Raw genomic sequence first — 26,810 nt, 5'->3', positions numbered from 1 at the left:
AGTCGCAATGATTCAAGTACCAAAACAAATTTGGGACTAGCCATACCCGGAAACTGACAGCTCAGTGCTGGCATGTTGCACTTTGATGTAATTATAATTATGATGCAGTATGTGGCAAGCATGCAATTTTATGCCGTAGAACTTTGCATGTAGCAGGTTACATGGTTATGGCTCTCAATGTAAACATTTCTCCTTATCTTCTCTCTGGACATGCTTAATGACAAAAATTATGACGTACTACACCATAACATTTTTCAGTCACAACTGTACAAGCTTTCTAAATACAATTGAACCTCTATTTATTGAGCACAAATATAAATGATCAGGTGTAATGAAGCAAATGTGACATTTTCTTGCTGATGTTCAATGTGTAAAGAATGTATATGCTTATAACGAATATTGATGTACTGTATTTATTTGAATATAAGGCGAGACTTTTTCCCAGAGTCTTTAGCCTCGAAGTCACCCCCCCCCCCCCCCCCCCCCGCCTTATACGCGAATTTCGCCTTTAAGTGTGGCTTCACGGCAGCACGACTTTCGCCTGATAGTGCAGCTTTACAGCAGCGTGCATGCAATGCCGTGAAGTCGTAATAAAAGGCGACATTCACGCTGCCGTGAAGCAACACCTAAAGGCAAAAATTCACATATAACCCACATTCAATGTGTTGGAACACCCTTCCCCCATATTTCATGGTCGCATACCTGCCAAGTCTCCCGGATTACCCGAGAGACTCCCGGATTTGGAATATTTCTCCCGGTTGTATGGTTGACAAGAAAATCTCCCTGAAATTGCACTTGTGTCCCGTTTCTATGCGCGTCCAGCGCTTTGTCAGGCCACATCGGCAAAAAGAATCCAACCCAATCTAATCCAGTTGGAAATTAATCGCGCAGTACATTGTTAAGAAAGATGTAGGCAAACCCTATACATGCGCTGTTTCGTTAACCGCGGAGCCGCTGCTTACTCTGATGGGGTTGTTGAGTGCCCTAGTAGCCCTAGACTCGTAAAGCTAGCGAGCGTTCTCCTCGGCGTCAGCTGCTCTGGCATTGCGTCAGTCATGGCTTTAAAAGCAAGGAGCACTAGCGCAAAAAGTATCTTCAAGTATTTTTAATGGAGTGCTCAGCCGAAGTGACGCTGGGTATTCGGCACGCGGAAATTGTAGGCACGTCTTGCGCCCTAACAGTGTAACGTTGTAAGGTTGGTTAGACAGCAAGATATGGTCTTCGGAAAAAGATAAACAATGTAAATATGTCAATATTTAAGCACATAGTGCAAAGACAAGCGAAGGGACAAATTACCGACTGGCTGTCTAAGCTAATGGTCACATATTTGTTGCCTTTTTCAGAGAGTGCTCCCAGCACGAGGTCATCATCACCAACCGACATGTAAGTGCTCCTTCCTGCCTTTCTGCAAGCCAAGACAAGTTCTTTGTAAGCAAGAGAGAGACCTGTTCTCTCCTTCTCAAGAAATAATTTCTTGGAAGTTTGTGTACTCTATAATTGATGTTATCTTCCAAGTAACAAATACAGTAAAACTTCATGAACACGGATATAACGAATAACAAGATCTAACAATGTTTGTTGCCGATTACAGGTAATGAAGGCATCATCATGTTAGATGTAACTTTGTTCGACTGCTAAAATCTTGGATCGGCAGTTAGGTTAACCGGGAGCAATTTCACCCTTGTAATAATAAACTACATTTTACTCTCTAAAATCCTTTAACAGGCAGATCCGTTCTTTTCTAATAAATTAATTTTTGACCACACTTGATGGCAATGTAGCTTCGTAGCCATTTTCATTTTTTGTGTAATCTCCTGTTGTGTTGCTTAATTAATACAGTGTTTTAGACAAACTTCTGAAACCTTGGGTTCTGTAACCACTCCTGCAGTAGCACTTTCTGGGCTGCAGTATGTTCTAATAAATAAAATAAAATGAAAGATGTAGGCAAGAACATATAAATGCAATAACTCTTGCTGTTATGTATTTGCCCACAAACACCCGTGCACACATCACCCAGTAGGCAGTCTATTTCAGCTGCAGCAGCGATGATTCCAGGACCATTATCACTGAGACATCCACACTGTTAAAAGAAGCAGTTCGCATTTTTGCTGGCATGGTTCATCCAAAAACAACTATACCTTATTTGTAGTATATGCACACTTTGCCATCTGAAAAGAGCCACGGCAGAAACATCAGATTGTCTTGCCATTTTTGGGCTGCTAAAAAAAAATGTAGTCGTACATTGCCAAGTAGTTTTACTGAACGATGCAAACCATGCAGTGCGATCTTATTACCAAGTGTGAATGAAAACAAAGCAGCGGTGAGCACAATTTTTTTAGAGTAGTTGGAATAAACACACAGGTCATTGTAGATTGTAGCATTTGAAACTAAATTTCATTGACATCAGCTGACAGTTTCATTTTTCTTTCCTGCATTGGAATACCATCATTATTGTAGTGTTCAGAAAAATACTGTTTTTTTCTTGTTCTTGCAACAGGTCAACATCCGATGCTCAATCCCAGTGCACGACAGCAACATTTGCGAGGAGTAAGGCAAGTATGGTAAACCATTATGCATGTTTATGCCACTCATCAGATTGATATCTATTGACTGCTGAGATTTCTCACTATTCCCTGCAGCCTCTGAACTAAATCTGTAGAACTGCACATTCAAGGAGGACCTCTATGACAAACGAAACTTCACAGGCTTGTTTTTGTTGCTGGTATATCGATAGGTATCAAACATTCGAGAACTGTTGTGGGAGTAGTAATGAACATTGAGTAAACATGGTTATTAAAGCTTGTGGTGTAGCTTTTACGGTCATTCATTCAATATAATGTTTGGCACCCAACTGCACCGGGCTTAGTATCAGTTGTAGCCTGTTATGTTGACCTGCTGACCAACATTATTGCAACAAAATACAGCTGCTATCAAGATTTTTCTTTGTTGCAACCTTTTATCCTGCCACTTGTTATAGAAAAATACCAGTTACACTTTATCTGCTAGTCAAATTACATCATCAGGTTCAATATTCTTGTATGTAAGACCAGATGATAACGAATTTCAATATACAGTTGAGTCCCGCTACAATGAAATTCACGGGACATACGAAAAATTTCGTTGTGGTGGAACTTCGTTGACGCGAATGTACGTACGCCAAATGGCAAAGCCGTGAACGAAACGAAAGCCATCGTCCGGGAAATCTCAGCAAGGGCGTGGGGGAAAAGATTTAGACGTACAGAAGGCAGTCGATAAAGTGTCAACTTCACGAGAGAATGGATTTCTCGCCGCTGTTACAGCATTTTTCGTACATTGCGACGGACGCCTAACCCAATGTGCGAAATGCTCATTTTGCGGCACATGCAACGTCGCAATGAAGTGGTTTGAATTATCACAATTTCACTGTATATTTATGACAAAGTCGGCAAGCTTCGGAAGTTTTATTTCCAGAAGTTTGTCAGCCTTTTATCAGTATTTCTTACGCTTCACGGCAAGCAAAGGCAGTCTCATAGAGTCCGTTAAAAGAGCCATTGCAATGTCCTTGTCGTCGGTTCTCATAACTTTTCTGATGAGGTGAAAAGGATCCATTACTTTCAAAGCAGTCGCCGGAGTTAGTGAGACGAGACGTTAGCAGCTTGTTCACAATGGCGGCGGCGGAGTGGCCGCTAGGGCGCTATCTTGAAAGCAATCTGCAATGTGCACAAAGTGAGCGCCCACATGGGCTTCATGTTCATAGCGATCTGCGATGTGGGCAAAGTGCAACTAGTGCCAGTAGAGTCGTGTGCGCTGTGCTTTCGACGTTTAGTTCGCCGTGAATAAGCGAGAGACGGCACGGAGATCAATTCGCTCGCTGCTATTGCTGCGCCTTCTCACTCCAGTGTGTTGACACCGAGTTTCCGCGGTCATCGTGCGATATGTGTTCATGTTTACCTGCGCGCGCGTGACACCGTGCTCGGTAATTTAGTTTGCGAATGTTTGCAAGTTTTAACAGCCAATAAAACTACTATCCTTAGTTCGTATAACTGTCTACTAATCTGCTATTGTAATCGGCGATCATATGTGCCTTCTCCTCGAGAGAGAGAAATTTACGCTTCTTCATTGGCGTAGCCATTTCGACCGGATACAGACCACAGAAAACGGCAGCAATTGCGGTGATCTCCTGCAGTCTCACGCAGGCGCGTGATGACCACGCATGGCTATGGATTGCAATGGCTTAAATCGATTCTTTGAATTTGATTTCGTTCGCTAAAACCTCATTCAAGCGGACATACGATCGTCACAGCTTTGGAAGGGCCTTCTAATTTTACTACTCGGCAGTTGCAATTTCAATTCAGTCCGTTTTATTCTCGAAAAGTTCGTTGAAGCGGAAATACCGAATAAAACGCCTTCGTTATGAAGGGACTTTTTTTGTATTACTTTCTATGGGCAGCCTACGGGGAATCGGAAAATCTTCGTTGTGGTGGAAATTTCGTTGTACCGATATTCATTGTAGGGGGATTCGACTGTAATAATTTAATTAGAAGCGGCTGCTGGTGAAGACACCTTTCAATTTGCGCCCTCGCGACCGCCGAACAGAGCAGCATCATGTGCTGTAGAAAGTCCAAGCGTGATAACTACCCTAAGTGCAATATGCTGTGGGTGCGGGGGAAGGCGTGCGCAAGTGAGAACCGGGAAGGATGGTGGCTTGATGAGTGCCCTCTGCCCACGCGAACAAGGGGAAACGGCTGGAGGGGAGCAAGCTTGGCGTGAGTCTCCTTTTCTATCGCTGCCGTGGCTGCTCGTGAATGTCAGCGAAGCTGAGCGCATACGCATCCTGCGTGCCCCGATTTAGAGGCAATCTGCAGCAAGTGTGAAGAGTGGGCGTGCCAAGATGGCGCTTTTCATGATAGCGTCATCTTACTGTGAGCGACACTATCAGCCGCAGGGACAGAGTTTGCGCGAAAGTGTCGTTGGGTTTGCTTCGTACCGCCAATGTGAAGATATTGTCTACATGTCGTGAAACCCTATCTTTCGTCACCGTCTCTCAAATTCAACGAAATGAATTTTTTTTCTCATTATTTGCTTTTTCTGATTGCCCAATAATTAAAAAAATTTTACGGCCCCTTCCGTGTAAGAAGAATCCATCGGCGACTGTACTTTTTTGCATAAAAGGTTGAATTTCAGTGTAACAAAATTTCGATATAACCAACCAAATTGCAGATTTTACAGACTTCGAGGTGTAACTGTACTCTCCTTGTAGGCACGTCGCAAAACTGCCACCCCTCAAGAGCTCCTCTACTACCAATCCACACCAATGGACGCGTCGCTCCCATCTCTCTCGGCCGTCGGAGAAGACACTAGCAGTGACATGACATCCTCTGTCATGACTTCATCCGCCATGACTTCATCAGTGTTTGGTGAAATTCCGGACTCTATGATCATGTCTCATCCTGACGGCGGCTGCCTCAACCTTGGAGTAGATGGAAATCTCCAGCGTGTGCTCAGTGCCCCAGGATCTCTAAAGTGAGTAGAAACCATGTACAAGCACACATTTTGCTCTTTCATTCTGGTGCTTAACTCTTGCTTTTGTGTGGCTTTAGGGCTGTGCTTTGATGCTCCAAGATTGCTATAGCTTCACTCCTTCGTTGTGCCTTTGCCTCAGACCTCGAGCTTTTACTTTAACAATGCTTCACACTCGCTTTTTCGTGTGCTTTGGCGCTGGGTGCGATGAGTCCGGTTCAATTGAAACTCGCCACAAAGCTGCTACCACATAGTCTCTTACTAGAGGTTTTGAAAGTATAAGCAGCTCCACATAATCTTACTAGAGGCTTTGAAAGTATGCGCAGGATTAGGATTCAGGCCGGAGAACTTCTATAATGCTTTGCACCAAGAATTCAGTATGATTTACGCAACTATACTTTTCCATTGAAGTGTAGTAAACTATAAATGTCCTGATGATTAGACTGTGTAGCTGTTGCTAAGGTGACGCAGTCCTAAATGAGCATAAATGTGCAATTAGGATATAAATGCTTATTTTATTGCATACTCACCTGAATTGCGCTTATCTGAATTTCCCATCTTGCAGCTATTTCACTGTATTGTATTTCTAATTTATGCTGCATTGCTCTATATAAGGGTAAGCTTAAGCATAAGAACTGAACTGAAACTAAATCAATAGCTCACGCGCAGGAAAATTGAAGCCAGGTGTAACTTCCATGGTTGGATTGCAGTGGGAATATCGCAAAGGCAGTAAGAGCCTTGGAATTGGTTCCAAACCAGTATGCTTCACTTTGCAAATTTTTTATTAGCCTTTAGACTGAGGGAAATGCCTCGCTCATCATGTAATGCAGCTGTGTCGCTGCCTCTTTGAACGCAGAGAAGTGGGTGTTGACTCAATGCCGCCTCCGCGAGGTGTGCCCGGACTTCGCCTGACCAAGCCTCCCGCCAGGCGCTTGCCCCTCGAGCTCTCACCTATGCTTAGGAGGAAATTCAATAACTCTAATTGTAACCAGCAATTAAGAAAGTAGGTGCCGCTCCACTCTACCGACCTATGTGCTGCACCAGTGCTTGCTTCAGACGTTCGATAGTATAGCATGAACGAGGAGCATGCAGTTGTACTTGCATGTCCAGAAACTACGGAAACCCCACAGAAACTAGTCATGTTCACATTAAACCTAAAATAAGGATGACGAATTCGCGATAGCTCCAACATGGTATATATATATATATATATAATATAATAAAATATAAATATATAAAAGTGCATGACATAGCCGTTTGTAAGCGAGCACTAGATCGTGTTTGTTTTGTGAAAGATACAAGGCCCGTTCTTTGCAGTACAGCGTTCCTTTGAATTTGCTTATACAAGCCGATTGCTTCTATCGGAAATTGACACATTTGTTTCTTTGGGGAGCGCATGTGAGTATTGCACAATGCTTGTGCTTTTCCTTTCTTTTTACCCCTGTTCACGGTGCTTGTCTCTCAGCATTAAAAGCATGTCATACCCTGGTTTTATATTTTTCTTGCGCAATTGCACTTTCTGAATGCTGCTTGCAATTGATCACTCTTTTTTGCTGTTTTTGGGCTGTCAAACCCTCTTGCTATCGAATTCCTTTGCTAATATAAATGTTTCCTTGATGCATATTTATGCATGTTTTAGTTTTGACTTCAGCTACTTTTAGATTTTTTAAAGATTCTTATAGGGGTGTGCGAATACTTTAAATTTCAAATACGAATCGAGTCAAGATTTCAATATTGTAAGTTGCCAAATATCCGTTGCTGTTTGAATAGGAGGAATGCAAGTGGGAACCGTTTTAACAAACCCACAAGGCAATTTACTACTCCTGAATTACTTCAGTCAACTACCGTATTTATTTGATTATAAGGCAGTCACGATTATAAGGTGAGGGTGCCGACAAATTATTCAGACTCTGCAGAGATTGCCTGAAATGCTGAATTACTAACACAGCCAGAACGCAAAATGGCGACCATGAGAGGGGGGAAGGGAGCTTCACTGCGCCGAGTGCGAGTTATCTGCAAATTTTGGCTCCAAGTGTGGCTTCACGGCATAGCGGTGCGCGCTGACGTAAAGCCATACTGTAAGGAGATATTCGTGATGCCGTTAAGCCACACCTAAAGGCAAAATTCGTGAGGCGGGGGGTGATTTCGAGGCTAAGGATTCTGGGGAAATACTTTGCCTTATATTTGAATAAATACGGTAATCGGAATACCTTGCTTTTAGGCAAGTCGTTTTTCATTCTTGCCATGTTTACGTCCCTTCAAAACAGTGTGCGGTGCCATAATATACTGCACAAACCTCCTTCAACAAACTCTGTGTGCATCTGGTGAAGTTCCATTTCCCTGTTCCATTGCTAAATTTTACGGTACACCATATATCTGGAACATCGGTAGACCAGATGTCCGATCACAAACTGCGTAACATTCTTATGATGTAAATAAACCTTTTGTTTACCGAACAGATTCCACTTAAACATTTTATTTCACTTTACTTAGAAATAGAAAATACTTGATTCGATTCTGAAATTTTCGCCATTGTAGCACCCCTATTTGATGCTAGTCAGTTGCTAGTTGCTAATCAGTGCATAATGAGGTAGACAACTGTTGATTTCTAGCTCGGACTACCACGCTAGTCAATGCATTAGGAAGCACTGCTCTTGCATGAGACAAAGACAGTGGAATCTCGTTGATACGATCATCTTGGGAACCGGAATCCAAAGCAATCTCCAAAAAATATGAAAATAGGCATACTCCGTGACAAACTCGGTTTTCTTCTGGAAGTTAAAGAAGGAGCCACAGTTTCCTCACTCAACTGAGCAGTGGTGCACCGCTAGCTGGTGTGGCCGCACTGCCGCAGCAATGTTTTACCACCGTCGACACGCTGCGTGCGTTTTTCCTCGAGTGTGGCTGGGGCTCAACACATTGTTCGCAGGTTGTTGGAATGTTATTTAAGCTAATACGCTGGAATATAAAGTTCAAGTTTAGAAATAACATTAAGAGCCCACTTTTGCAGTTGTATTATACAATTTCAGGTGAAAATGCAGTCAGCAACAGCCGTATAAAAATACATTGCTCCTACGTTGGCCTGGAAAAGAAAAAAAAAAAGGTCTCGAAAAACGTATTTAGAATCGTATCAACGAGATGCGACTGTACTTGACTGTATGGTTCATGCCATGTAATTTTTATACACCTAGAGTTGTATTAGCCTTTTATCTGTGTTTGCATTGTAACAATTATTTGTTTGATTGCTGCCTTTTTTTTAAATTCAGTCCCAGAATATAGTTGTTTGACTTAATTTGAGGCAACTTTTTATTTTGTTTTTGTTATTATGTTTTGGTTCTGATTTTTAAAATTTTGATTTAGGTATTATGTCAAGAACAGCGGATGAGTACAAAATAAACATTTCAGTTGCTTTTAAGCCTGTTTTCGTTTTGCTTCTTATTGGCTCTACTGTCTTCAGTGTCTTAACAGTTCGGCCATTGCTCTGCAAGGCAAGAGGCTCAGTCAATCTATTGTTTGATAGTTTACAATGGACATGGCCTTAAGAGTGTTACGCAAGTGACTGTCTTGCTTGCTTGACTGTGTATGTTTGAAAATGTCCCAGTCCCAAGCTAACCTTGTCTTACTTGCGTGTGGCATAGTCTGCTTAAAGCATTGCTTATTGACATCTTTTAAGCCAAGGTAAGCTTTAAGTGGATTTGCAATGCTCTGAATTTAGCTGTTCTGCATTAAAACTGTGCTGCAGTAGTAGTGCATTGCATTCATTTTAGCTCACTGGCCAACTCGGCATGCTGTTTGTAATCCTTTGTGTTCTATTTGAGGAAATTGTAATTCAGGAACAAAATTCTGGACAAAATAGTTATACAAGAACAGTTGTGCGGAGCCCTATATAACACACTTCCTGCTTTTTGCTTATCACCATTAAGTGTAGCTACACTTGAAGCAATCTGGTCCTAGGAGACATACATATTATTCAGTGGCATCGGGTGCTGATCACATCACAAGTAGTTCGGACAAAGCCCTGGGGTGTGGCGAAGTGGGAGTGCAGCAAAGTGTGGAGTGTTGCGAATGTTTGGTGGAAAAGCAACTTCGTCGTCAAACGAAAACACAGTGGTGGAGAATGCAGTGCCTGAGAACTGGGGGAACCATGGGTTATAATAAACTCCTTCACGGTCCATGGAACACTATGTGGGAATATTTAGCTTGTTTTTCTTTTTTTCATCTCGCATGGCACATTAGCCATGTGCCTGTAGGACTTGGTGATCATCGTTGTAGGATCACGCATCGTTGGTGATCACTGATTCTTGAGCAATGGGCACAATAAGAGTTGTGCCAGACTGTGGTTTCACTTTGATTCAGTGAAAGTCGTGCGATGGTGGCCTACTTTATGGAAGCCATCGGCCAATAACTACAGCCTGTTTAGTGGTGGTGTCATATTGAAATAGAAGTGTAGTGCAAGCAAAATTTGGAGAGGGAAGAGAACATGAATGCAGTGTCTGAGAGTTCATGTTCTCATCAGTGTCCTCGTATTGCTCGTGCTACAGTGGTATATTCAGAGACACAGCCTGCATGCTGCATTAAATTTCGCGACCGCATCACAATGAACGGTTAATTGCCAGCCATCTAGCCATCGCCATCTCGCCATCTGAAAAAATTCCAACCGAAGGTTACTTTAAGAAACGTTCCAGACATTTCGGAGCCCGACCGGCTCCTTCAGGAGTAAGATGGTGGGAGGCGCAGCAGTGGTTGTATGCATTTTTGGTGGTTTTCGCACACCTGTCATCGAATAAACTTTGGTTGGAATTTTCACAGTCTTAATTCAGCTATTGCTCTCTGCTGAATGTTTGCGTTAGATGTGCCTCTCACTGCTGCAAGCATCTGCCGCTGCAGCTTCACTGCCAAGAAAGGCGCTTGTCGCTATGGGTGTCTATCATTACGCTAGATGATTCTCTTCACAATTCTCACACAATTCACAGTTCTCTTCACAATCTACAGGCACATTGATGCAGCAAATTCTTTTTTCTTCCATTTTTGATGCTATCGACAGTTCGATCATTTTGTTTAACGGTTCGTACAATTCAACGTAAAATGTTTGCTGTTCTCTGTTATTATCAGAGATGGCTGTTATCTACCTCACAGACCAGTCTTTACAGCCATGAAAGTTCAGTCTGTGAGCCATACAAGGGGACGACAAGGTTGGACTGTGAAGGGACAACTGCTAGTCTGCCTCAACACTAGTGTCACATGCTTGCTTGCTATGCATAAATTTTTATTCAGAGATGCTGGCATCGATGCCACACCACCGCCATCACCCCCTGTAAATCGGAAAGTTCGAGACAACAATGTCTTCTCCAGGCTCACCAGCACATCCACGAATCCATTAGTCAAGCCAGACAGGTATTTGTTTTACTACTTTTCTTACTTTCAGTATTCATACCGCAGTGCTTGCAAAACACTGGTGCGTGACTGCTATCGCAAAAAAAAAATGCATTTGTGCCATTAACTTCCTCAGTCCCTCGGCACCCATTGATTCTTTCTTCAGAACTAACCTGCAAGCAATTATGTAACATATTCATCCTGGATATAAAGCCAGATTTATGCGCAACTGAATGCATGGAAGTGGTTTAAAGGGAATTATTGCCATCAGCTTTTATGAAGATGATCATTGATGCGGAATAGCCATCACATTGAATAGACTGCACAGACAGCAGGTGCAGATATGTGAGAAATTGCTGTTACTGTAATTTTGTCCACAAGCAGCCATCTGAGCAACAGTAATCGAAATTTAGAGAATTTTTCTGTATTGTGTGTGTGCCCTTGCCATGTCGGTGCCATCGCCTATAGATGTGGTGTTCAGTGATGATAGGCCTTTCTGATGCCAAAGCAGTGTTTTTTCAACCAAGTTTCATAGCTTGCTGCATTACTGGCACAAGCTGCAACCACATGTAAGCCAGGCTGTGAAGCAAAACAGGGATAACAGTCTATATATATATATATGCATGTAACAAATATCAGATGTAACTTATTTGTATGTTGGATGTGACTTTGTTAGATGAGGATCGGCTCTATTGTTTGATAGTTCTCTGTTGCCACGAATAACACTTATTTTTATTGCAGGAAGTGTTGAATAGCAATATATGGAAGTTTGATGTGTTTTTTGGGAGAGAGGATAGAATGAAAGGAGCTTTGGAAGATCAGCCATGCAAGAAGTGTGCCACAGGGTTAATTGCATTTTCAGAATATGGCACAAAATTATAGAATAACATTCACACTAGCTACCTCATAAGGAAACCACAGGTCAGCATAGCACGTCCTGTGGTTGGTCTAGTGTACTGTGACACCAAATTGCTAGGTTGCCATTGATCTGGCTTGTCTCCATTTCCTTGCCATGATTTGCCAGAATTTCAGCTCTTAAATAACTGTGTGCGCGATGGCTGTACAGCCACTAAACCTGCACGAAGTGTTCCCGACTGTTCTGTGATGTGCGATGTCATGGGTGCATGTGTTCTTCAAATCCAGAGGTGTGATCAATGTGTTTGAGGGAAAGCCGGGATACTCGCGGAGCTCCCCTCTGGTCTGCACGCACGTGGCAGAGGGCCACAGCAAGGCTGTCCTCTCCCTGGCCGTCACAGATGACGTCCTGTTCAGTGCTTCTAAAGGTACATTTATAAATATTGCTAGCACTCTGTTTGCCACTTTACCGACACGTACAATGTGCATGCCACAAAATTATGAACACGATGCTTTTGTCTTTCATAAACACCTAAGATGCAGTTTCAGACTACAGCAAACCGCACAGTTGCTGTAATACCTTGACCACGCATTATTTTGTTCTGTGTTCCACACAGCCACATTGGTATTTACTAAACTGTTTCTTGGAACAATGAGTGACCTAGAGAATAAGTGTATAGGTGTTTAATGATTGTAATGGGGCAGAATACGTTTTATTTTCCAGTACATGAAAGGTATTTTAATTGGCAATCCGTGTCTTGTTACATGTTCACCACTGTTGATGTGACAAGCTGTAAATTTCTTAATAAGATTGTTATAAGTTATCTACAATTACTTCACATGTGCTGCTGCTGTTCATACATTCAGCTGCAAAAAAGAAAGCTTCAAAAGTACATGGATACATTGCTCTTCATGGCATTAATTTAGCTTGGCAAAAAAGTGCTGCGCTCTATTAACCTTTCTGTACACTATACTTGCATAACGCAGGAATATGGTTGAGGTTAATTCAAAATATGGCTGCATTTTTGCTGAACCATAGTTATAGTGAGGTTCAACTGTGATTAGTTGTGATGGCTGTGTGCCATGACACACACATTCGATTTGAGGAAAGCCTGCGACTTTAATTTAAGCCATGGTGATGGAACTGCATTGCAGGCAGATTGCAGATATTTCCACGTACCGATATTGACAGGAAGTCACAATTTTTCACCTTGTTTTCCCACAGACCGCACAGTGAAGGTCTGGAACCTGCACACGGGCCAGGAGATTCATTGCCTGCGAGGCCACCCAGATAATGTGGTGGCCGTGCGCTACTGCGAATACCAGCGCCTTACCTATTCAGTTTCCACGGCCTTCATCAAGGTGTGGGACGTGCGAGAAAGCCCCGCCAAATGCATCCGCACCCTCTTGTGAGTATGCGCTGCTGCATGCCTTCCTTGCATCACTATCAACTTACGATAATTCGGCACTGGCAAATTCAGTCACCCTCCTGATAGCCCAAGTTTTACTTGAGCCATGGATTGTGCAAAAATGCACATGTTAGTGTGAAAATGCTTTGTAAGCTTAAATAGCCATAACAATTTAATAAACTTGTCATTGTTTTCATAGCACTTGCCTTGTTGGATTTCTTGATTATTAATACACTAACTGTGCAGTGCTCATGGAATGAAATGTGTCAGCTTAGGGCTAACTAATGTGCATACTTTCGTTTACACCATCTGCAGGTCATGTGACATCGGCATAATTTTGGCTTGTAACTTATATCAGAGCCCGCATGACATGACATGGTACTCCCAAGTAATTGCACGTGTGGATTGTTCTACTTCGTTTCCCCGAGGCATTTCATTCCATGAGCACTGTACAGTGTAGGCTGCTTATAACGTAAGTTGCTGGAGTCGCGAATATCCGCACTATAAGCGGTATCGCACTATAACCAAAACGATTTTCAAGGCCTGCACTTATGCAAAACATGTACACCAAGCAGCCACGCATATCCAAGAATCGAAGTGTGTGACTGGAAGTTTTGCATCCGTTTAAATTTATGAACATTGAAAGGTTAATGTCCAAGTACCTGTGGTCTTCGCATCAAGCAGACAAATAATATTTTTTTAAAAAAGATGCCGACTGAAGTTTTAGGCGCAGTAAGTGTCACATCCGATTTCTCGGACTGATCGGCGTATGCATGATGGCGACCGCGGGCCAAGTTGTCGCCATTCGAGTTTTGACTGTGCCTTCACTTTCGTTATTGAAGTGGTTTCTCTGGTTTTCATGTGCCGTACAGCCATTGCAATGCATTTCGTTGACTCGGCACCAAACCACAACTTTATTGCCAATGAGGTGCGCTGGTTAGGCCTAGCCGGCGAAAGCATCGGGCGGCATGCCGTCGCCCGAAGCTTGCCCTTGATATGTTCGTACCCGTAGGCGCTTACGTAGACGACGCATGCGATCGCACGCACAGGCTGAACTGACAGCAACGTGAACGAAGCAGTTTGGTTTCTTGGGCAATAAGCCGCGGCAACTACAACGAATGCCCACCAAGTTTGTATGTACGGACACTGGTACAAACGGCAGAAGCTCAAAAGTGCACATAAAACCTAATAGCTCCAAACCATGGTGTAAGATATGTATCTTACACCGTGGTTCAGTGCAATGCACACTGCTGATAAGCAGCCAAGCAAAAGGCTTCTCAGTCACCTAGGCAACCACCGTGCGCCCGCATCACGCCGCCGCCCCTCTCACCGCCGGCGCTGCCCCTTTCTTTTTTTTTTTTTCTTTCGTTCGTTCGCTCCACATCTCATGCTCCTCCTGCACATCGCCCTCATGCTCTTCTCTCCCATCGGTGGGTGCACCTCGTTCAGAAGCATGCTCGCTACCGTGCTTGTCGATGCGATTTTCCGTGGAAGTCGCATTATAACAGGCATTTCATCTTGCACGGCTGCACTGTAAGCGGTATGCATTTACATGGAGTTCTATGGGAGGGTAAACGGGAGTCAGAAAGGGCACGTTGTAGCCAGTTCTGCACTATAAACAGTTACGTTATAAGTGGTGTAAGCTGTATATGAAACTGTGCGGATGAAATATGCCATTTACCCCCCCACACGCACACACTTTTGAAAGGGGGCACTTTTGGCTGCACGCTGAATAGTCCAACAAAACTACAGCTGAATCTAAATTTTCTTGAACTCTTCCCCTACCGCGGCCATTGGGCATAGTTAGCCTTCTATTGATGGTTTGAAACGTAGCTTTCGAGACCTTCCGCGTCGCTCACGGACGTACTGCGCTATCGGACGTGAAGGAGAACTATATTTTTGTTTTCTATGCAGTTCGCATTTTTCCCGCGAGGCGGTGATTTTTAAACGTGCTCCGAAGTTTTGCGTTCCTCAAACAGTGTGCGTACAGGTCTTTGAAATCCTTGAAAGTCCTAGAATTTTTTTCCTTCCTTGAAAATCCTTGAATTTTGTGAGCAATGCACTCTGATATCGACATTGCGACCTCCTTTCTGGGGTAAATCGGCGTCGATCTGACAAACTCCCCATTTCAGAAACAATACGCCAGCGCGAGCACACATGGTTCCGTTTTGCAGAACTGCAAGTAAAAAATAAAAGGCTTCACCACGTCAAACCGCGAACGGAGCGAAAGACCCGTGCCGCGCTTCGGTGCTGGCTCGGCTGGCAGTGTTTACGCTGCTTTCCTCACCCTATCGTACGTTTCACTCCTCGCCCGTCGGTCTGCCTTGTCCCACTTTCACTCTTGCGCTCGAGGTGAAGCTAAAGAGAGCTATAGTGGAGCAACTTTACCACTGATGCTCAGTGCCTTTGGGTGGAACATTACCTATGCTGAATGTTTTAGAACTGTTTGATGAACCAGCCCAGCTAATACTGCAGAAGCTTGAGCAGCTGTTGCGAGTGTTCGTTATGTAAACTTTTAATATTGCGGACTTGAGAAATGATAAAGACAAGACATGTTTTACAAAATTGCAATATACATCTATTTGTTATAATATAATGGATGTGTAGCAAGACTAATGTACGCTAAACTTGCCCAGTTAATACTGGAGAAGTCAGAGTAGCTGTTGGGAGCATTCATTGTGTTTCATGAACTTTTTTTTTGGTATTGTTGTGAGCTTGCAAAGTATTCAAGGCTTGGAAACCTGTACGAACCCTGCTCAAAGCAGAACGCAAAGATGTCCGGCTCCGGAAACGGCGCACGCGCTTCGGGAGATCGCAGATCGCGACTCCGCTGCCTCTGCAACTGATCTTATCAAGTACAACGAATAGCAGCGAGTCAAAGACGCTGACTTTTCGTTGGACTGAAAGCGACGACGCAAACCAGCCTGGAACATCAGCGGCCGCAGCCCGGCACGCCCTACTGTAGTGCTTGCAGTTAAATTTTTGTAACGAAATACCTGTTCAGTTAAATTTTTTAAATTTTTTCAGAGATAGTGCCTAATAGAGAATATATTTTGTATATCTCATAATTTTCGTAACACTTTTTTTCTTAGTAGGTACAAGCATCTTTACAAACTTTGTTCAAGTTTATCGCACAATCTTGATTTTAACAATTTATATCTTTTTTATGACATCTCGTTAATGAACCTTTTATGCGTGAAAAGTGCATTCATTTTGCTTTCTGTTTATGTACTACATGAAATATTGAGTGCAGTAGTTCCTTCAGAAAAAAACATCTGCCCTAACATACAAAAAACACCTATTTTCCCCATGGTAGGGAAAGCGTTAATAGAAAGCCCACGTAAGTATTGCTTTTCGTTACTATGTATCCCCTGCTTGGGCAGCGAGGATTCTCTTTTGTGCCTCCTCGAGACGTGCTTTAGCAGACGACGCGCAGGATCCGCCATACATGCTCGCGTTGCAGAGAATGTGTGATGCTGTGCAGTTCCCACCCTAACAAATGTCTGCTTGTGTTACTTGCAACATGCCCAATTTCTTGGGACCGCTATATCCATATTTGCAAGCACAGCCAGCTTGCTATACTCAACCTGCGGGTGAGGGGAGGTCTGGTTGAAGTATTATAATCAGTCGCACCCAACGACTGGTGTGTCTTACGACATGAAATCGTTGGATTATCAAATGCTCGAGCTATTCACTCTCCGTCCATAGGTAGCCTACATAAAGCGTTGCAGTCTCAGTATCTTATCACCATCAAAATTCTAACCAAACCTCTTACATGTATAACTCGAATTTCATTGTGTAATCACGACTTTTCGCAGATATGTTTGCGAAAATGGCCTTGGTCGAACGTGCAGAGCCATTTCAATGCGAATAGAACACTGACTTGATTTTTTTCATAAGGCATGTGTCACTTCTGACTGTCAATTTATTTTCGGGCTGTTTCTAAATAAGAGCTACACTATTACTTGTTTCTCGGCAGGGGCGAAAATAGCAGATATTTAATATTTGAAGAAATTAGGTGATTTAGGTGATTTTGGTGACGCATACGGAAAATTTGAACTGTGTAGGTTGCCTACTATGTGCTATGAAAACCGTTGCTGAATATTCGCTTGCTCCCAATTTTTATGCGTTATACACGGCCTTTAGTTGTTTTCCCCTGGTATCCTCGGTAAACTGAGGGGCATGGTGTTTATATTTATTTGAAGTACAAAGCAGTGTTCTGAGTGACAAGCAATAAATGTTTATGCTGTGTAGGTTCAATACAGCCTTTGTAGAAAGTATTCCAGGGTGTCGTACTGCTGCTAATCGACATGTTTCCCAGCACAAGATACAGACTTGAAATTCTGTGAAAATGGGGAAACTTTTAAGCCCAATGCGTTGCAAAACTTTCACTTTCTTGTTTTAAATGCAAGTGTTTTCGTGCGTCTTACAGGATTCGTAGTTTGTTTCTCTGGCGTCCTCAGTGAGCTAAACAAGGCATATTGTCTATATCTGGAGAAAATTAGGAGCATGGTATTGGTAACGTGTAGGCAATGTTCCAAATGGGCTGGTTAGATGCACCTTTTCTAGAAGAATACATATGCAAGTGAACCATAGCGTTATTAGTCTGTTTTACGAGCAGTGTAAAACTTGGACGGCGGCACTGGCATAATGACAACAACAACTGAGGTCAAATTTTGTGGGCATAGGGGCAACAATATGCAAAATTTATGTGCGATGGTAAATGCACGTTGATGAAATACAGCTTTCAAAAAAATTGTATGCAAGTCTTTGGAAGTATCACGCTGATGTTATCAGCTAGGCTTCACAATGTCCCAAGCCAACTTTGCGTTTCAGATAGTTGTTACTTTGAAGGAATAGGTAGCATTTTAAGTTCAATGTGTCGCATAGTTTTAATGTTTTTTGCTTATTTAGAAGCGTTACAAATAATTATTGAAACCTTTTTTTTTTTCCATTTGTGATAGATTAAGTTCGTTTGGTGTCCTTGCTGAAATTGTCCTCGCGTGTCCTCGCGTGTCCTCGCGTTATTGTAAAGGCAAGGTAATGGGTGATGTGTATGTAAAGTTCAAAATAGATCGGTATTATGTATGCAAGCCCTCTAGAGTGTTATGAGCATGTCTAACGAGCAGGGTAGTATTTGCCCACTGCCCTGGCAGAACTATAAAAGCCATCAAGATCAAGACGCTATGGAAACTCTGTGCGAAGTTAGATACGGTTGGATCAAACGCAGTCTTCGTAAAAAAAATTCTTATTCAAGTGTTAGAGCGTGTGATATGGCTGCTGTCAGTTATGGTTCCCAGTTTCCTGACTTAGCTGTTGGTTGCAACGGTTTATATTTCGTGGAAAGGGGGGGGAGGAGTCATGGCAAGTACAATGTGCGACAAAATTTTTACGTTAGTGAATTATTGAATTATACGTTAGTGAGTTAGTGAAATTTTTACGTTAGTGAATTATTGGTAATTATTCAATTATGCATTTCAATTTCTTGTGCAAGTAATGTCCGCCTCTTCGAGTAGACCAGCTCATGAACTAAAATTGTGCTATCTGCCACAGGCAACCTTTAAGAATTTTTGAAAGTGTTCGCTGAAACACCCTGTATAATTACAGGACACTGAAACTTTTATTGAAACTGTTCTAAAGAAACAGCGTCGCTGGAAATTGGGCTGTAATTCTTCAAGGTCACACACATCTGCTGTCTTTTCTTCTTGTGAATATTGCAAGTCATTTATGTTGAGTATAAACAGTCATTCGTTGCATATAGCCTCGACAATACTATTGCCTAAATAGTGATATGCTGTGCACTTATACAAGTACAATTCTTTGCTTAATTATTGAAATAGCTTGTAGCAAATGTGAATTTTTTATGTGCACAGGGGGAGTATTCTGTAAGTGTCCACCTAGTGGACATGTCCATTTCGTCTGCTGCTGAAGTTCTGATTGACTGCGCGAGGGTACACATCAGAAGGAGACAGGCGCCTTCAGCCAATCAGCACTTCAGCAGCAGCAGTAACTGACAGACGTTTGTGGTTTTTCCCCTACTCGAGGAATAGTTGGTACGCCACTGGCATTTGATGCCTCGAAATTATGATTTATCACAGGGAACTTGTCACCTACATTGAGGCATTTATGGTAAGCTGGAGCGAGTTTTCAGTTGTATATAGTGCAGAAAACCCATTACTAATTGCTATATAGTAACTAAGCTTTTACTAAAAACATTTTATTGTACAAATGCACTTTCCATTGCCAAAAATGTATTGCTACATGCCTGGAACTGGTTGCAAGAGATGGGGGCTATCATTCTCTCTACATAGCTTATGTGTACACAAGCTTCACAAAGTTAGTCTAAGTAGTCCAAAGTTTCACTTTTCTACGTGATTCTACTTGATTTTATCCGCTGGCTTTGACCTGTGCTTTACCCAATTGGCTATGCCAAAAATCTTCATTCCTTGACGTTTGTGCACTCGTAGATTTAGCGAACTGTTGTTTACATAGATAATGTGATGTAGACATTGAGTGAAGTCTTTTTTTATCTCTGCCAGCTCTTCAGGCCAGTGTAGCAGTGGGCCTGTTGTGGCAGAGTCAGCATCTCGCAGCCTTCAGATTCCACAAGGGGAGACGCGCATCAATGCCATAGAGTTGAGCCCATATGGTACCCTGCTTTTCTCTGCTGCTTCAAACATTGTTCGCATTTGGGACATCCGGAGGTAAGCGTTCCCTCGTCATATTGAAACATGTGCGATGCAGGCATTGATGAACATTGCATTTGCCCATACAGTCGAACCAATGACTGTACGACATGGAGAAACAGTTTAGATTTACATTATATTCGATAATGGGTTATACCTGTGTCTTTTACATGGGGGAGGTTCAACTTGCTAATTCTTTAATTGCAAATTACTCGGGGATGAACGGTCTAGGACTTTCAGGTGTGGCTGGCTGTATACAGTTGCACAGTGAAGTTGTCTACGTGCACTGGCATCTAAAGAAATGTTGTGCTTTTTATTGGAGAATTTTATTATTATTAAAAATAGTGGCACTTGGCTTTCCTTCACTTCTCTTAAAACCACCATCTATCATGTACACTCGAACCTCAGTAATACGTTTTTTAGGGGACCACGGGAAGAATGTATGATCCAGGCAAAATATTTTGGGCTTAAGGTATATAGCCATGCCAATTGCATTGATTCCATCTACACATCATTGGGAGAGAGTGGCAACAATTAGTGCTAGTCGTTTATGGCTGTTTGCATTTTTTGTATAAATACTTTCACACAACCTTATTTGAAGTTTAATAGGAAGCCAACAAAAACGTGCTTAGTAAAGCTAGCTAATGTTGCCTAGCAGTTAGATTGAATGTTGCATACTTTGCGCGCTATGTGGCGAGAACACAGAGCACATGAAGCGATCAACACTAGCCTCACTGAGCCCCCATCGCAGATTACTTCAAAGATTGGAGCCCTCACATCTCTCAACGCAAACTCAGCGGCTAGAACACAGAGCACATGAGGCTGTCAGCATTTGGCGCGCTGTCGCCATTGCAGATCGCTTTCACGATACGGCCCTCATGGGCGCGCCAGACGCAGTCGCCGTCGGAGTGTGGTTGATCATGGTTCATAATGGGTTGACGTGGATGGATAAGGCGCTAAAGAGCGATAACAGCTGATAATGATCGGAACGTCATCAGCACACCTGGCACCACCACCTGCAGTAGTTTGCTTGGGTCACCAATTCACCTTGCACACCGCCATCGGCAGCAGTTCGTGTTGCCACAGCGCTGTCATATGTACTAATCAGATCAAGTTTCATAACATTGATAATGACACCGGGCTGCGTGGAGATGTGCAAGTGGCACAATGCTTACGCACACTTAGACAACTCCCAGAGGAGTTTCTGCATAATTTTTTTTTCACCCAGTTTCATTTCCCTTTAGCTTATAATTTCTACACACTTCAATTAAATACTACAAATAATTTCCCCTATGCTTTCCTTGGCTTTACATGGTTGTGACTAACAAAAATTGGGCCGCTCTGTTCCCCTTCTTCTCGTTCATTGAATGAATATTGTGATTTCCATTTGGCACTGGTGTCGAATTTTGCATACCAACCCCATTTCAAGCACTTGCAGCCCTTTTTCAGTTTCAACGCAGACTTGTATATCACAGCAAGTATGCAAGGTACTGAAGTTCCCGAGACAGTGTCCAAAAATGTAGAGCTGTGGGGTGACCTCCTGTGGCTTTGTCCATTTCCTCTTTGCATTTACTTTGTGTTTACTTGTCCCAAAGCTTTGTGTTTTCATTCTCAGGTTTGCCTGTGTTGGCAAGCTGGCAGGTGGACACCAGGCAGCAGTGATGTGCATGGCAGTGGACGAAGTGGATAACGACTCCAGTCTTGTGATCACAGGCTCCAAGGACCACTATATTAAGGTTAGCAACATGCTCAGCAGCGAGTTCTTTTTGACTCTCGTGCATCAACAAAGTTGTTACATTGCACAGGTTTGGCAAAGTTGAAAGGTGTGCTTTTTTTTGTTTGTTTTTCGTGCTGTTTTCAATTCAGGAAACACACAGCTAATGGCCTTTTCAATATAATTACGTGCCTGAAAGCCAACTATGCTTACGGCGCAAAGCTTCACGTGGACGAAAGAAGAAACTAGGGTGCAGTCAGCGCTGTCTGTGTCCTGGCCTCTTCTTTTGTCCACGTATAGTTAAGGCTGACCCACCAACTAGCTCAAACTTTTACTTCTGTAGTTCAATGTGTGTAGTTCAATATTGTGTAGTTCAATGTATGCTGCAAGTATTTCTGTGCACTAGAAACTAGGCATTTGTTGCCGGCAATGCATATGTTGTGGCAACGTACTCGGCAGTCACCAGATGCCTGGTACCAGTAAACTGTCACCACACCATCAATTGTGTTCAAACGTGATGCATTTTTACACTGCAGGCTTGTGCTTTGACAGCAAAGGTGGGTGTTAAAGGTTATTAGACTGAAATAGTAGGTGGTTGTGTTTTGTTGGTGTCGCTTGTCCAAGCCTACATTGTCGTTTTGTGCTGCACAGGTGTTTGAGATCCCAGAGAGCGGGAGTGGGGTCTTGACCCCCAAGGTGAACCTGGAGCCGCCCCACTACGACGGAATACAGAGCCTTGCTGTCTACAATGACTACCTGTTCTCTGGCTCGCGCGACATGTGCATCAAGAAGTGGGACCTTGCCAATCGGTGCCACATTCTGGTATGTCCTGCCCATTGCAAGATACAACCCAAGCCAATTGCATTGACTGTATGGTACACATCATTTGAAGACAGTGGCAAGTGCTAGTACTTGTTCCTCAACACAGCTAGTTGGGCGAGTTTGTTGAGCATTGCAAAATGGTACAAAATTCTAATCATTAGTCGAACGTTCATATATTTTCACACCCCTATTCTCTAATGATCATCCCAAGATTGCTCCAGGGTGATTTATTCTCTTCCGCAATTCCTCTGTAGTCGCTGAACCAAGCCCACAAGGATTGGATCACCGCTCTTAATTTCATGCACAATGGTACTGCCCCGCCCGTGCTACTGAGTGGCTGTCGTGGAGGCATGCTGAAGATGTGGAACACCGAAAACTGCTCGCTTGTTGGCGAGCTTAAGGCACACAGTTCACTCATCAGTGCCATTGCCACAAACTCGTCCTGCGTCTTCACAGCATCCAAGTAAGGGTTTCAATACTTTCTTAAATTTTGCAGTTGAAATCCTCTTGTTTGCCCTTAATGTGAGCTGTCTGTTCCGTATTTTGGACACTCGTGATCTCGTGTTTTAACAAACTGTATGGTTGCATGTTCGTTTAACTTGATCTTGCTCGGAAGTTATACTGTGGCAGCCAAAGTAGTTACCCATTGGCTGCCAAAACTGGCAAACTGCTGGGCGTGACAATGGAGGGCCATATTGCCAAAGCCGGCGATTCACTTTTCGTGAATGGTGCAACAGCCAATATGAGCTGGACAAGGTCATAAATGTCAACAGATGGCACTGTGTGTCCATTGCAGGGGGGTGGTTTTATTTTTGTTTTTTTTTTTTTTTTTTGTTTTAGTTTGAGTTGATATTTGTAAAATGTTTGCGCACATTCCGTACTTCCCACGTCTGATCACACCAGACCTTTCCAAACAAAATCAGTCGTGGCCGTGCAAAGTGTGCAGAGCAGAAAGGTAAAAAACAAAACAAAACAAAAACAGCAGTTCAGGTAGTCAAAAATGCATTACTGCTGTCTACATGCCCGAGTATTTCGAGCTTTTCCGCATGAAAACAAATACTGTTGTAGTTGGGGTGCTGAACTGAAAAAGCGGCTTCATATTGCAAAAGCTTGTTTGTTTGCGCAGCCCGTGCCGGGAAAAAGTAATCGGAATGGAGGGCCTCATGGCGTGCGAAAAATATATAGACGCTGTTGCAATAGTATATTAATATTTTAAAAGAACAAGGCATTTCAGCAAGTGTCATTTGCTTATCTGTAGATGAGTTTCGAATAGATGCTCACATGCTGCACAGAAAGCCAGACAGAAATATCAGAAGCACACATACCTTGAGTGCGCACTTTAACCCCACAAAGCCAAACTTTTATCATTTGATATGCTGAGTTTGATGCCTTGAAATGCTGATTAATTCGCAGGAAACCTAATGCAATAGCTGCAGTAGTGTTTTTGATAAGCTGGAGCAGTTTCACTTGTGTATAGCTCAGCAAACCAAATATTATTTAAAATTGTGATAACTAAAGTAACATTTCATTGTCTTTTGTATGAATGTATTCTCCATAGCCTGAAATAAAGGCATTAAAGTTTACTTGATGTGGAATGGTTCTTTTGGTGCAAAGCACATAAAGATAAGCTGCATGAACTGTCCAATGAAGTATGTGCCTTCTTTCAGGTTCTGCACATAATGGTACCTGAAAAGAGCATTAAAAGTTTTTTTTCTTGCTTCATATTATTAATGTTGCTTAAAATATGTTGCACGTTCGTATCAGTGGTGCTGAAATTAATGTCTCGAGTCCAGATTCTCGTGTGGCACTGTTCAATCTGGGTTCCACTCTGTGGCGTGTGAACTTTGCAGCAACAGCGACATTAAGATATGGCGAACCCCGGGCTACTATCTTGAAGCAGAGGTGTGCACCGAAGATGCCGAGGGCAACAGCACCAAGTTTGGGCCTGGGACAGGCTAGGCCACCTACAATCGGCTGCATGTCAAACATTAACGTCCGCATCCCGTCCCAGTTTACTTTTGCTTATTTGTGACACCTCGCACGAAATGGCCAACCTGCACTAGTTATATTTCATTTTTCTCAATTGTGGTTAAGTAATCCTTGCCTTTGTTTGTATTTTACATTTATTTTGTGCATTATATGCATTAATTGCTTCAAAAATGCAGCACATTAGCATTGCATTTTACCAGATCTGATTTATGACTAAGTGTAGTGCTTTAATGCAGTAATCTCCTTTGCTGTGAAACTCCTCAACCTCCACTTTTTCTCTTTTTTTTTCTTTTGGAGTGTAATGCATAATAGGCCATAAGAAAAGTGCATAGGGTAACTATCTTTTTGTTACTTCATTATGGTTCCCAAGCTTTGTCATGACAGCCAACCATAACCATGACATGGCTACCAAACATAAGTCAAATTCCTTAGAATGCTTTACACACTGTGATGACATTGGAAAATGTGGATTATTCAAACATTCCTATAGCAACATTGCCAGCAACCTTTTTTGTGATAGTCCTTACATGCCCAGCGTAGAAGGCTGCTTGAGCATTCATTTCCCACACTTTTCGCTTGAGCATTTGAACATGCTCCCAACTCAGCTGTTATTTTAATTTGCATTTTTTTATTATTTAAAAAAATGCCCTCTCATCTTTCAGTTTGTCTTTTTTTTTTTGCCGTTACATCCTGCCTGCATGTTTAACCAGAACAATCTGCTTCCTTTCCGTCCCTGCCACGCCCACTCCCCCATCTCCCGTGCCTGCCACACTCTTCAATTTGCGTCAATGTCACCACCAACCAGCGACAACACCGTGCGAGTTTGGCAAGTGCGGAACAGCCTAGAAATCTCCTCAGACCTCCCCGACTACTAGCGTCCGACAAGGATATGCCGGACGCCTAACCTACCTCCAAGGGTGACGGAAACAACTCGCACCACTGCTGTGCTGTGATCGAAGTGGACTATTGTTGCAGCGACAATGTTGTCGTCGCAGCAGCGCCCCCTGTCATCCTTCAATGTTTTTCATTTTCACTCAAACCATTCCAAATCAAAAATGCTTGAGGCAGCCCCTTTAACATCTTTTTTTCCATTTCTGCGAGTGCATTTCGACTGCCCCTAGTCTTTCACACTTATATTTATAGTTTCCTATTAAAAGCGTCGTCCAATTATATTAACTTTTATTGTTATTAAGTTTATTCAGCTTTTAACGAGTTTATTCCAATATTGACCAAAGCTGTTCTTGGCTGCCTCAGGATCTTAGTTTTTTCCTTTTTTTTGAAAGTGTTGCCAATTTGTAGGCTCACATTTTTAAATCGGTGCAAGTTTGTGCGCTGATTAAAAGCAGGAACCTTCCATTTCTCTTAAGATTGTTCTAATCGAAACTTATTTATAAATTTCATTCTTTCAGCAACCTCACGACTATATATACTTCAACTATCATTAATTTATTAATATGTCTTAATGTGTTGTGCTTATTAAAGGCTGCGAGAAGAAATCTCATACTTAGCAAGGCTGCACATGCTGTGTGTGAACCAGATGAATCTTATGTGCGAGTGGCTGCTTGAATGCTAGAGAAAGTAGGTTATTTTTAAATCTGGGAGGGCATGTCTTGATATAGCAAGACCCGTGGCCACTAGCGAACGCCAGCATAGGCTAAAATTTCAGCGATACATTCCAGACGTGCATATTTTATTTTAATGGGTGAGCTATTTATTAAGCAATATATTTCCGCATGTAGCCATTTACACTCTTTTACTCCGAATAAAAGTGTTCCCCTTTTATATTTACAAACTGCGACAAATTTTAGTGTCCTTGTAGTACCTGTCGATGTAACGTCTGTTTTCTTGAGGACTTTGAAGACGTGAAAAGTGTGTTCTGTCTTGGCCAACATTCCAGTGCTGAAAGTTCTGTACATGTACAAAGTGTAAGTAGGCGAATAAAGAAATGAGGACTGCACGTGAGTCCACTTACGATACAGTATCTGCATACTGTATCGAATCCACTGGCAGCTGCACGCATGCAACATTTGGTATTGTCCTAACATGTGCTATCGTAAAATGTTAATTGTCTCATTACCTGTCATGTACAAGGTACACTACAGAAAGGGTGGGAAACCTGCACCTATTCCGCAATTTTAATACTCAAGCAAAGTGCTATGCCAAATTGCACCGAAACATGTGCAAACATCACGTTTTCTTTCACAGCGTAAGCTGTTATGGGCTTAGTCCAATAGCCGTTTAGGTTGGTGATGTTGTCCAATGCCGCCAGTGTCCGTCGCAGCTATCACCAGGAATGAAAAAAAGAATACCCATTTCCCGCAGGGATCAAACCCGGGCCCTTTGCGCGGGAGTCAACTACTCTAACACTGCACCATGCCGTTGCATGCTAGCTGCTGCAGAAACGTGCCCTATACAGATGTCCTAGGGCTCAAGGAGTCGCGCGATACGAGGTGCACGCCGCAT

General features: G+C 42.7%; 1 protein-coding gene across 2 annotated transcripts in view; it reads left to right on the top strand.

The window, feature by feature from the left end:
• Positions 1 to 26,317, top strand: part of LOC119432897 (kinesin-like protein KIF21A) — an 84,919-nt gene extending 58,602 nt beyond the window's left edge. For both annotated transcript variants that reach the window (XM_049658993.1, XM_037700051.2), the window contains exons 22-33: positions 1,344 to 1,383; positions 2,498 to 2,552; positions 5,240 to 5,502; positions 6,356 to 6,502; positions 10,774 to 10,893; positions 12,016 to 12,155; positions 12,953 to 13,136; positions 19,676 to 19,840; positions 21,438 to 21,558; positions 22,188 to 22,358; positions 22,613 to 22,821; positions 24,209 to 26,317. In XM_049658993.1, the coding sequence (XP_049514950.1) occupies positions 1,344 to 1,383; positions 2,498 to 2,552; positions 5,240 to 5,502; positions 6,356 to 6,502; positions 10,774 to 10,893; positions 12,016 to 12,155; positions 12,953 to 13,136; positions 19,676 to 19,840; positions 21,438 to 21,558; positions 22,188 to 22,358; positions 22,613 to 22,821; positions 24,209 to 24,317 (1,724 nt within the window). In that variant the 3' untranslated portion in view covers positions 24,318 to 26,317. The remainder of the gene's footprint in view (positions 1 to 1,343; positions 1,384 to 2,497; positions 2,553 to 5,239; positions 5,503 to 6,355; positions 6,503 to 10,773; positions 10,894 to 12,015; positions 12,156 to 12,952; positions 13,137 to 19,675; positions 19,841 to 21,437; positions 21,559 to 22,187; positions 22,359 to 22,612; positions 22,822 to 24,208) is intronic.
• Positions 26,318 to 26,810: the final 493 nt, after the last annotated feature.

Source organism: Dermacentor silvarum, chromosome 11 (genome assembly GCF_013339745.2).
Source record: "Dermacentor silvarum isolate Dsil-2018 chromosome 11, BIME_Dsil_1.4, whole genome shotgun sequence".
Taxonomy (NCBI): domain Eukaryota; kingdom Metazoa; phylum Arthropoda; class Arachnida; order Ixodida; family Ixodidae; genus Dermacentor; species Dermacentor silvarum.
Note: the sequence above shows the minus strand (reverse complement) of the source record. Positions and strands in the feature narration are given on the sequence as shown.